General features: G+C 41.0%; 2 protein-coding genes across 2 annotated transcripts in view; one reads left to right on the plus strand and one right to left on the minus strand.

Moving 5' to 3' along the window:
* The first annotated feature begins 283 nt into the window (after positions 1-283).
* LOC107277455 (putative AP2/ERF and B3 domain-containing protein Os01g0140700) lies at positions 284-2101 on the plus strand. The gene has a single exon (XM_026022678.2). It carries the CDS (start codon positions 476-478, stop codon positions 1427-1429), a length of 954 nt encoding a protein of 317 aa, XP_025878463.1. The 5' UTR covers positions 284-475; the 3' UTR covers positions 1430-2101.
* The window catches only part of LOC136353597 (nucleolar protein 58-like), a 34495-nt gene continuing 23064 nt past the window's right edge, over positions 1470-12900 (minus strand). The window contains exon 2 of the mRNA XM_066304610.1: positions 1470-1613. Within this exon, the coding sequence (XP_066160707.1) occupies positions 1470-1613 (144 nt within the window). The remainder of the gene's footprint in view (positions 1614-12900) is intronic.

A 12900-nucleotide genomic window follows, 5' to 3' on the forward strand; every position in this document is an offset into this window, starting at 1 on the left:
TTCTGTGGAAAAAGCATGCTGGCTTGCACGAATCAAATTTAATTAAATATGGTACACATCAAAACTAAATAATAGCATCGACCAAAATAGTCGATTACTAACAGAGATTCTCGTAGCCACACATGCCTAAACAGTAGGCACAAACGAACACTTGCCTGAAAAGATCACGCAAAAAATATAGCATAAAATGACAGTCTCAACAGTGTAAAGTTTGCAAGAATGTGCAATTAGAAGCTAACATAAACACAAAACTAGCTATCATACATACGAGTGAAGGGCTGGAAGCAGCTAAGCTGAAAGCTCAACACAACATATACTACCAATCTAGCTACAAGGCCACTCCAAGTCGCATATATACTAGTATCTATAAGCTAGGCTGTTCTCTCTTTCCATTCGTCAAGAACTACCACGACGTCGACATCATAATCGTCAGAGAGCTCGAGAAATTTTTTAGTATCTTTGATCCAGATCGATCATGGAGCAAGAAGCTGCCATGGTCGTCTTCTCCTGCAACTCCGGCTCCGGTGGGTCGTCGTCGACGACCGATTCAAAGCAAGAGGAGGAGGAGGAGGAGGAGTTGGCCGCAATGGAGGAAGACGAGTTGATCCACGTCGTCCAGGCGGCGGAGCTGCGGCTGCCGTCGTCGACGACGGCGACGCGGCCGTCGTCGCGGTACAAGGGGGTGGTGCCGCAGCCGAACGGGCGGTGGGGGGCGCAGATCTACGAGCGGCACGCGCGGGTGTGGCTCGGGACGTTCCCCGACGAGGAGGCGGCGGCGCGCGCCTACGACGTGGCGGCGCTCCGCTTCCGGGGGCGCGACGCCGTCACCAACCGCGCCCCGGCGGCGGAGGGCGCGTCCGCCGGCGAGCTCGCGTTCCTGGCCGCGCACTCCAAGGCGGAGGTCGTGGACATGCTGCGGAAGCACACCTACGACGACGAGCTCCAGCAGGGCCTCCGCCGCGGCTCGCGCGCGCAGCCGACGCCGCGGTGGGCGCGCGAGCCGCTGTTCGAGAAGGCCGTGACGCCGAGCGACGTCGGCAAGCTCAACCGCCTCGTGGTGCCCAAGCAGCAGGCCGAGAGGCATTTCCCGTTCCCGCTCCGCCGCCACAGCTCCGACGCCGCCGGCAAGGGCGTGCTCCTCAACTTCGAGGACGGCGACGGCAAGGTGTGGCGATTCCGGTACTCGTACTGGAACAGCAGCCAGAGTTACGTGCTCACCAAGGGGTGGAGCCGATTCGTGAGGGAGAAGGGCCTCCGACCAGGCGACACCGTGGCCTTCTCCCGGTCGGCGGCGGCGTGGGGGACGGAGAAGCACCTCCTCATCGACTGCAAGAAGATGGAGAGGAACAACCTGGCAACCGTCGACGACGATGCCCGTGTCGTCGTCAAGCTGTTCGGCGTTGACATCGCCGGAGACAAGACGAGGTAACACGCAAGCGCAGCTAGCTGCATCGTATCGATCATATATATCACCCCGGCGCCTTCTTCTTCTTCTTCTTCTTCTTCTTCTTCTTCTTCTTCTTCTTCTTCTTCTTCTTCTTCTTCTTCTTCTTCACTTGTTCTTCGTTTTCTTCCTCTTCGATCTTCTCATTCATCTTCTGTTGCTGCCCTAGCTACAATGATCGATCGATGGATGATCCATATCATCGTTGATCCTTCGCTTCACATCAGGTTCATCATTCCTAGCTACATCGATATATGTACCTATAATTTGATGATGAGATGAACTTCTTCAAAATTCAAATTAATCTCTGAAGAAACCAACGGAGAATTAGGATCAGAGTGTGCTAGCTACATGTGAGCTAGAGATTAGAGAAATTTAAGAGTGTGTGTTATATGTAAATATATCGATCATTGCCAGATCGATCGAGGCGAAACTATAGAATTTTGCCTTGGGGTTTAATTAGCCTTAATTTGTACCCAAAAATTGAAACAAATCCGTCCCACGCATTGCATTGGGATGTGTAATCCGGGTTTCCATATGCATGGTTATGGGAATGTGCCATGTGTCTGCTATTGCTATATATAGTTATTAGTCTAGCTACATTTCCAAATCACATGTTAAATTTGTTGTTCTCATAATGGATTCCTCTGTTGGAGATGACTGTTCCTACAATATTATATTCGAACTTTTATGATCTCTTACTGTATGCTTGCTTCTTCTGCCTACATTTAACTTACTGTACTTGTTTAGCTAGGGTTACAGTAAAACTCCCTCTTCTTAATTTCCTTCTAATTACAAACTCGATTCTTCAAACATATATATTCAGTTCAGACTCATCCAAACCGCCTCTCTCTATAATTCACACATTGCATGCCAGTTACTTCCTCTGCTTAGTTAATTACAAAGGAGCACGTATGCACATATCCCAAGATTCAGTACGTTAGTTTTGACTAGCAAATAGACTCACATTTAGTGATATATGCATGCACAAAGTAGTGGTACCACCACTACTGTAAATGTACTTCCAAATATATACTCACTATATCCTATAACAACGGTATATAAAAAATGAGTACCACTAAGGAGGAATTTGGTTATCAGATAATAGAAGGAATTTTGAGTGTGTTGAGATTCAGACCTTGTAGCTGAAACCACATACCCTTTACCACGACAGCATCTCAATTAACGGCAGTATATTGCAAGTAGGAATTTATGGTTAGAGTTCAATACAACTAAAATATATATCGCCTTAAGATCGAGAAGTTATATATGATATGGACAGTAGTGCAGTGGGTGTGCACTTTCAGAATCGAAATGAAGCCTATGCGTGTTTAAATATATAAAGAGATATTACTTTTCAGGTATTGAGAACTGATCAGCTCTATTGCTTGCATGCTAGCTAGTTCTTTATCTCCCAAATTTAATTAACCAGTTTGCTCCTACAGGTAAAATAACCATACATTATATTTCTTTCCGAGTTAGTTTGTTTTTCGGCTTAATTATTTTGCTTAGCCCATCGAACCAAACACATCCTATGGGGGTGTTTAGATCCAGTAGTGTAAAGTTTTGGACTGTCACATTGAATATTATATAGAATGTTGCATGGGGTGTTTGGGCACTAATAAAAAAACTAATTACAGAATCCGTAACCGTGAGACGAATTTATTGAGCATAATTAATCCATCATTAACAAATATATATTGTAGTACCATATTGTCAAATCATGTAACAATTAGGCACAAAAGATTCGTCTCGCAAATTAGTCGCAATTTGTGCAATTAGTTTTTTAAGCCTATATTTAATACTTTATGCATGTGTTCAAATGTTCGATGTGACAGGGTGAAAAATTTTGGGGTGGGATCTAAACAGGGCCTAAGTATAGTTTGCACAATTTAATTTGTTATATATAGTTGTATTTGGTATATAGATGGAATATATTCCTGAGCCGGCAATGGAGGACGAGGTACTCACGTGTGGTACGGTCGCCGGATGCATCAGAGGCTTGGGAGAGAAAATGTTTAGAATTTTCTGGATTTTTCAAAGAAAAAACTATACCAATGCAGCATGCTTCCTGCTATTAATTTCCATGAATTTAATTGGAAGCATAGATCAATCATACAAAGGTTGCAGGAGTATCTACAAATTATCACAAGTTTTTTGAGTGAAAAGTTTTTAGATATAACTAATAGTATAACTGTGAATGAACCGAGCTCGAGCGAGCCCGTTTGCCCAGGCTCGAGCTCGACATAAGCTTGAGCCGGGCCTATTGCACCTTCGAGCTTTTAGACAAGTTCGGTTCGAGCTCGGCCATAAGTAAGATAATATATATTTTAATGATAATCTCTTGATAAGTATAATTATTTTCTAGTTAATCACACTAATAAAAGAGTAGAAAATGATTAAAATAAATATATTGTGCTAACACATGCTAATTTATTGTGTAAATTGATATTAATATATATATTTATCTATTGGTTTATAAATCAATAAGGTGAACAAACAATATAAACTATATATAATTAAGCTCGGCTCGGTAAAGCTCGCGAGCTTTTGCTCAGGCTCGAGTTCGGCTCGTTTGGAGCTTAGGCCGAGCTTGAACAGAGCCTAGGACAAGCTAAGCTCGAGCTGCTCGCGAGCCTCGATCTTTTTTGATAGCCCTAACTATAACTGTGTTGTAACCACACTGTAACTATTATATAACTTATATAAAACTTGTATTCAACTATAGTTAATTTGGTTGCTTAGTACCTGTATTTTACGCGTGATATGTGTGAAAATTTCTTTCTAGCAATTTTTTTCTTGTATATATAAATCTCGAGATGATCCGATGGCCACAAATCTAAAAATTTTGAGGATAAAAAACTTGCAGAAATTTTCTAGCAATTTCGTATTGTTAATTAGACGTGGATCCAACATGCATGCAAGGTCCATGATATATGAGTAGCTAGTCTCACTTATCATCTTCATCTACAGTATATAAACTCCATAACACAAAGCCAGCCAGCAAGGAACTGTCTATGTGCAGTGATCATAAAGTGAAGCTAATTAAGGTAGTGAACTACCTTAATATCATACCATACGTTTTGTGTACTCCTCAACGTACACAATCCAAGGATTACCTCATCCTTGGTACGTACAATTTTATGAGATCTATTATTGTCTCAGCTGTGACTATGCAACTATGCTGTGAGGGCCACAAATTCTTTCCCACACATTTTGATCTAATGGAAGGTTGCCATTTTAATTATTTGGGAGTTAATTAACTTGACTAAATAAAGTTATTGTACATCTTATTCAAAATGTGGAGCCGCAGTTTGGACGCGTCCATATTTGATCATATTACAAATTAATTTGTTATATATATGCATGTCACAAGCAATACTATGCCACAAATACATATATGTATACGCGTGTGTTTGTTTCGATTGGAACCACAATTAAGTGAGTTATTCTGAGCATGCACTACTTTGTACGCATCACCTTCAGAATGCTGCAACAATTTAATTACTTTTATAGCTACATTATATATATATACTTAATCTACTGTACGTCCCAGTTAATTGCTCTGCGCTGATATATCTTTGTACATCTGATAGTCTCGTAATATACTCAATCTGTCTTCTAGCATTCATCATCCGGAGGAGGCAGGTGTTTAGACTGCTTTCTCCTTAGCTCAATGGACTTTGAGGCCCATATAATAATCTAAGTATCTAATGTATTTAGGCCTGGCCCAACCTAATCCAATTCAGCGTAAAAAAAAAAACTAATCCAATTACAGTGCATTGTAATTTTGCTGACTGCATATGCAGCCGGTCTTGCCTGTATGCTTGCAATTGATGCACACTAGCAGAAATGCAGAATGCAGGGGAAGGACAAGAAAGTTTCATGATGTAAATGGTGTGTATCAAATGCTAATCATGATCGGTAATTAGCAGACAGGTGAGCTGCACATCACTTCAATTATGGGCACCAATTTTGGGACGAAGGTGTAGTACTAATCTGAACTATATGAAGCCATGCATTTAATTTTGTTGTGGACTTGTACGTGGTACAGTCGATCTAGTGATGATACAGTGTTTAAGGGATTTTAACTCTTCATGAGATGTCACTGTGCAGATGTCATGCTTTATTTTTTTAGTGAAATTTGCTATAAGACACTTAAAATTTGTGTAATTTGCTTGTAAATATCGTAAAAATATGTCACGACTGAAAGACACTTAAAAAACAATAATTTTGTTACGGGACACTTTCAGTTCAATTTGATAGAGAAATTCTTCAAAAAGACGAGAATGCCCCTCGGGTCAAAAGCTTTTAAGCCGAGTTTGAAGTGAAGATGGCATATGATATTTGCTAGTGATTTACTTCTGGTGATGACAAATTTAGAGTTGCATAATTTCTAAATGTTTACTCTAACACCATGTTTAAAGCATGTGTTCATAGGGACATTCTTGTCTTTCTTAAGAATTTGTTTCTCCGATTGAGCTGAAAGTATCCTCCAGCAAATTACCACCTTTTTAGGATGTCTTTCAGCTATGACACGTGTTTTTGATGTCTATTAGCAAATTTCACAAGTTTTGGATGTCCTGTAGCAAAATTACCTATTTTTTAAACTTGGAGAAATTATATATGTTCATGCCTCATGTTGAACTCAAACGATAACTTCATCCCTAGTTTTCTTACTTTATGTTTCCTCTTATTTTTAAATCTAAATCTTGTGTTTGCCCATATTCCATCTGAAGGAGTACTTAACAATGTTAAAAACATCGATGTATGGTCTTGCAAATTTACCACAATTTTTATGAGGACTTTGTAATTTAATTTCCCCCTTTTGACATCAAGCCTTTTGACATGCATTTTCACAAATCTAGTTAAAAAAAGAGCAAGCACAAACTTTTCATGAATTTTACCAATGTATTTAACATGAGTTTTCACACCGTCAAGTCCTCCTAATTGAATGGGAACAATCACAAGCATCACTTCAAAAAAGATACCAAAATAAAAACAAATCAAAACTAGAAATGAACAGAGGGGTAAGAATGGAATTGCCCCTTAATTTTCCTTGTTGCATATTCATGGCTACAGTACATTTAGCCAGAGATGCATGATTATTTCTTTTGGATTTTAATCATGGTCACTTATGTTGCATGAGTTGCGAGGTAAATACATCTATTGAGGCACTACTAGGAAAACGATTTTCGCAGACGAGGTGCGTCTATCTTCCTAGGCAGATAACATTGTTGCCATCATCCGTCCGCCTGCAAAATAGGGAGGCGGGGGATCAAGATGGCCGTCCGCTTGCAAAGATCAATCTTCCCATGCCTTTGCCTACAGGGGGGCGACCGTCCGCCTGGGAAGACAAATTTTGGTCTCCTGCAAAAATGGTTTTCCTAGCTAGTAGTGAGGTGAGAAGGGCAACCACTATATTTACCATCTTGCTAACTAGTGCCCCACATGTTGTTACGATATATAATTAAATTCAAAATAGTATAAAAATAATAATGAAATTTGTATATACTGGTTAAAAATGGTGTAGGCATTGGACATCAGCTCTCCTAGCTGATCGAGTTGTAACCAGTGTATATGTAAGTCGTGGGTGTTTTCTTTTCTTCTTCTTTGTGGGGAAGGGGGGGGGGGTTTATCAACTACAGGTAGTGAAGTTTATCTGATGGTTCATATATACACGTAAGACATGTTCAAGTGTGCATTGGTTTAACAAAGAGACTAAATAATAGGGGTATCTGTGAAAGCTCACACCTGTATGAACTGCTCAATTGGAGAAACGAGGTAGGATAGTGTCACTACTACTAAAGAGAATATAATGTGGAATGAGAGAATTGCTCCTTGAGTGTGTGTTTTGAGAGTGAATAATTGGTCTCCTTTTATAGCTGCTTATGACGGTGGTTAAGGTCGGTAACTCCCACAACCGTCATTGGGAAGCAACCAGGAGCTGCCACTTGGTTTGGCCGACCCCTGGGCCCCACCTCTCTCCACCGCCTTTCACCAGAGATTGACATGTGGGTCGCTAAGGCAGTGCACGACGGTTTGGCCCCACTCTAAGTTGGTTTGAGCTGACTTGTGGGCCCATCAATTCATTTGCTCTCATGTGATTCGCCAGAGGTGTGTTTCTTTGAATGCCGGCTCATTTCTCCTTCACCTTAGTGTATAATTCATGCACCCATAGTAATTCTCCAAGACAAGTGGAACTAAATTTACTTGTAACTAATATACGTGTAAGAAATGATAGTTCTCTCTTTATTTATTGAGGTAATTGACGTGTCAAAATTGGTACTTAACGACCGTCAACAGTCATGCAACTCAGTCACCCAAAAAAACCGACCACCCCTCCAACTCTCGTTACTCTCATGTAATCCTGTTGGCCACGTCCTCCTTTCTTGGCCATAATTGAAGAGGCGATACAAAACGACAAGGCAAAGATGTCCCCACTGTCGTTCCTCTCTATGCCTCCCTCAAAGATGTCCCCACCTCCACCCGTCCCCACCCTCGTCTGAGGAGATGGTCACCCTTCCCACCACTATTCCCCTCCCCATCCCTGTCCTTGTGTGCTAGCACCTATCGCCGAGGGAGGCCACCGCGTCTGCCTCGAGCAGTCGCCATTGGCCAGAGATGGAGGCCGCATCAACCTCCATTCATCCCCATAGGGGTGGACAAAAATACCCCGAAGGCTGCAAACTGAACAAAACTGAGCTAAATTGAACCGAAGTGTCGATTCTTTGGGGCATAGGTTTACCCTTCGATTAATGTATTGTGTTTGATCAATCTATGGTCTTTTCTACGGTTTTTAATTCTCATGAACCGGACAACTCGAGGAAACTGGAAAGTCCGAACCACAGGTCCACCAAACGTTGTATAGCGACAAACCTGGCAATGTGCAAGCTTTAAGGCTCAACACCCAAAGCCCACATATCTAACAATAATACATCTCCTAGAGTACTCCAGTACTGTTCATCGTTGTTTCGTAATCGTGCGAAGCCGTGGCCGGATTTCTACCCTACCGCCGCAACCGTTTCACGGGTCCGTGCCGCTCGCCGCCCCCAGCTCCTTTGGACGACTACCCTGTGCAACTGCGCATACAATTACCACATAGCTCGGTCATGGTCTACTAGTTGCCCAAACCTCTCCAAGTTCCAAGACTCCTGCTATGTGAGGTCAGAAAAACTCCTTGTCTCTTGATCTGCCATTGTATGTGTCATCAAGTGATTTCTTTGAGTATCTTGTGCTTTGGAATTCTTGCCAACGTGTTCCCACGATTTGTTCGGTAAAACCGAACAACAGAACCAAAGTTACTCAGTTTACTCGGTTCGGCTTTCTATTTTTTCTATAAACACTTCGGTTGTCATAGCTAGAAAACCGAACTTTTATTAAACCGATGAAACGGAACACTCAGCCCTAAGTCCCCTAGAGCTTCTTTCACACTACGAGGAGCTTGCCTCCACCTTCTCTAATCCTCAGCAAGTCTAGACCAGCGCCCTTCATCTTCGACAAGTCGTCATCCACAGATGCTATCTCCCGTCTTTGCCTCCCATCCTCCACTAGACCATGCTCCGGGCCCTTTCTCAACAACATGCGGTTACTTCGGTTATGACCGAAGACCGGACCGAAATTTTGGGTGCCTGAATTGTCGATCGCAAAATCTACAGTGCCAAGTTCAGGCATCATTTTTAGAAGACCGAAGTTTTTTTTTACCCGAATTACGTAGACCAAAATCTCGGTCAGCAACAAATGCCCACCCCTGAGTATGCCGATCGGGATACGTGGCACCCGTTGGACCTCTTTCTTAGGTCAGCAGGTGTCACCAATAGTCCCGATTGAGCGGCCGAAGTCACTCCTTGGATTAGGCTTGGCCAGCCAACCCACTCATAGGGCGGTTGGTCCACCACCTCACTTGGGCTTGTCTTGGTGAAATTGGGTTAATGGCCAAGGCATTGGACGTGGTCGGCCGGCCTAGTTTAACTTGGTGGCTGACCCTTCCAAGGGGTCCAAAGGCCCTCCGGCTAGGCTTGTCTTGGTGAAATTAGGTTAATGGCCAAGGCATTGGACGTGGTCGGCTGGCCTAGTTTAACTTGGTGGCTGACCCTTCCAAGGGGTCCAAAGGCCCTCCGGCTAAGGTGGTGACCAGCCTGATTGCTGGCCCTTGTTCTAGGTCGGTCGACCACCCTCGGCTCTATAGGATGACGGCTCTATAGGATGACTTGTTTTTCTGGTCGTCGTATCTGCTTCGTCCACACTCCAAGTCACACGTATGTACTAAGATTACACACATATCTATTCACGTTCCTTATTCGATCTTTCTAGTTTTGACTTGTTTAATTTTTTTTTCATACACACACACCTCCCATGCACATCAATATAGAAATCTCAACTTCATGTGCACCATGATTAATTTGGCATATTATTCATGAACTGTCTTAACCCTCATAAACCTCAACATTTTGGCATATTTTACATCACAACTTTCCCCCAACTTTTAATCATTTACTTCTATTTTTTGAAACATATATGATTTCAAGTAGTAATAATCTCAAGTTATATGTAAGAGCATATTTCCAAAGTTTAATCTATTTTTTGAAACATATATGATTTCAAGTAGTGATAATCTCAAGTTGTATGTAAGAGCATATTTCCAAAGTTTAACCGTTCAAGGCTCTTATCCTATTCACCCTAGGAGGGCTAGGACATAGGGGTGTATATCCAGTATAGGATCGGGTCTTTCCCACCCAAAAAGTAGCTAATGAAATGAGAGACTCCCCTACTTATATATTACATCATTTGTCCTTCCATAATCTATGTGAGACTATTTAACGTATCCTAACAGATAAGTATAAGGTCTTTGGCAGCGTCGTGAGACAAATACATGTGGTGCCGACATAGGGAAATTAAGCTGGCTAGATAGCTAGCTAGGGATGCAGGTGACACGTCGACGGCGACGGCTAGCTGATGCATACATTGGTACGGTTGATCAGCTGATTAAGTGTCCCTTAATAATTTAATGTTTCCCGATATGATCAATCTCTCTAAATATATCGCTAATTATACTTGTTTTTTTCTTCTTCTTCTGGCAGGAATTCAGGCTCGTTCTTAATTTGATTGGTTCATGAACCCCTGCACCAACATAGCATGTCTCAATTAACGTACGTGTGTACCAGGCTACCGGTAGCTTAATTAGCCAGTGATGGAATTTGATTATTAATTTGGCTTTAAATTAGTTCCGGACAATTCCCTGATCCATCTATCTATCTTGTGTGACTATCTACTTCCAATTAAGGCCCCCGGTCGGCAGATGGCAAGAGTAATTAGCAAAGTTCCACAGTACAGATGCTCCCTAGGCCTATATATAGTTTAATTTTGCGCTCGTACTAGCTAGATAGATATCGAAGATATATACCTTTCAGCTCACTACTGTTTAACGTTGTTCGGCAAAGAGGAGTACTCACCAAAGTAGGCCCAAACCGACCAGGACTTAACCAACAGCTTTATATTCAATTGAGAATTTATTAATTTCATCAGCATGCAGCTGCTACTGGTCCAAATAGAGCAGCTAGCATGAATATTGTGTACTACAGCCCGGACCTCTCTCGATCGATCGAATATGCAAGCTAGATGCCAAGATCTATCGATCCTAGCTACACCTTAGCTGTTTCCATGGAGATGCAACGCTTGAATGGCAAATGGATTTTTGAAAGAGGGTGACTAGCTATAACTTGTCTCTGATCGATCTCTCTCTCTCGCTAATTTGAAGAAATGGTAACAGAGAGTTACTGTTGATATGATTCACTGAAAGGAGGATGCTTACAAGAAAACATCGAGTAACTAACAAGGTGGTGTAACCTCCGCATGTTAGAAGGTTTCAACATGGCGAAAAATTATGGTGTGTTTCACTTCTTTCATATATATTTTTCTAGGTGGTTTAACGACGGACAATTTTTACGATGTGGTTTTACTAAAACTAGAATACCTACATGTATAATTGACGAGAAGGGGTACCGTGTTTTCTTCTTAATCTTTAACTAGATAGGAGCTAAAGGTTTAGATGATATTATTTGATTGTTACGATTTATACTTTTAACTTTTTTAGGGGGGGTGTATATATAAACATGTAAGGAAATGTAATGGCAACCATACATAAAGACAATCGAAAGAAAGATAAAGTGATTAACTAGAGGGAAATATTTATTTCAAGTAGATCTACATATGAAAAATCAGAGAGTTAAAAAATTATGTCAGCATTAGGTTTCATGAGAGAGGTATCGTAAACCCTTCTTTGCTTTTTTTTTTTCGGGTGACTGGTGGGGAGATGAGGGTCCTTAGAAGAGGTCATTGTTAGATAGGTTCCCACGGAGTTCGTCTATTTCTACACTTATTTTAATACTCATGCTATATATATTGTTAGATACTTGACAAATATGGAAGGTACACCTGATAACTAGGGATGTTAGGATACGTAAAAATGCTGTAATACTAGATAAAATTTGAATTCAAACTCAACTAGCTTTTAATTAATTTTGAGGTTTTTTGACATATATAGTATGTATTCCAATCTTGTCTCACCTATAAAACACTAATAATACAAATAAAAGTTTACACACAAGCTATATATTTTTCTTCTTTGTTTAATTTTTTATGGCTTATCCGGCGAATCTACGTAGTGTTTATCGGGATCACATGATCCCAAGTAAATAACTTAATGCTAACTAATTTATATCATATTAATTAGTACTATATTAGTAGTTAATAATTAGAGACTTCCTCCATTCCAAATTGATCTACATATAGTTTTTTTTTAGGTTATTTCTAAATGATCTACATATTTGTGTTTATTTATTAAATCTATTTGTTATTTGTGCATTGGAGTAAATGGACATTGAGGCATGCATCCATGCGCACAAGTATTTATAACCCACATGCAATATCTTGATTTGCTATTGGCTAGGAAATAGTGGGGATGGTGCATGCTTCGAGTTTGTTGCTAGAGTAAATATAGTATGAGAGAATTATTAGTTTTTTTTTGTCTTGGTGTACCTATGAAATATGCAGATCAATTTGGAATGGAGAGAGTAATTGATATCTATAGAATCCTCGTAATTTTTTCTAGGTTCGTCACTGGGCTTAGGCTGTGTTTGGAGGAGGGGGTTGGGAACCCCTCCTCCCTGGCACGCAAAACGAAGTTCGTTTTATTACATTATTAATTAAGGATTAACTAATTTTTTTTTTAAAAAAATAGATTAATATGGTTTTTTAAACAACTTTCATATTAGAAAGTTTTTTTTTATAAATCATACCGTTTAGCAGTTTAAAAAGCGTGCGCGCGAAAAACGAGAGATGTGGGTTGGAAAATTAGGGGGGAAGAACACAACCTTATATTAGCAGTAATTCGATCAAATAATATGATCTATTTCCTGCTAGCCCGGAAACTCAGGAAATGGGCACGTATAGTAAAG

Source organism: Oryza sativa, chromosome 1 (assembly GCF_034140825.1).
Source record: "Oryza sativa Japonica Group chromosome 1, ASM3414082v1".
In the NCBI taxonomy this organism is placed as follows: domain Eukaryota; kingdom Viridiplantae; phylum Streptophyta; class Magnoliopsida; order Poales; family Poaceae; genus Oryza; species Oryza sativa.

Bases quoted from the DNA above. Each gene is read 5' to 3' on its own strand.
- LOC107277455 (XM_026022678.2), top strand. From the start codon at position 476: ATGGAGCAAGAAGCTGCCATGGTCGTCTTCTCCTGCAACTCCGGCTCC.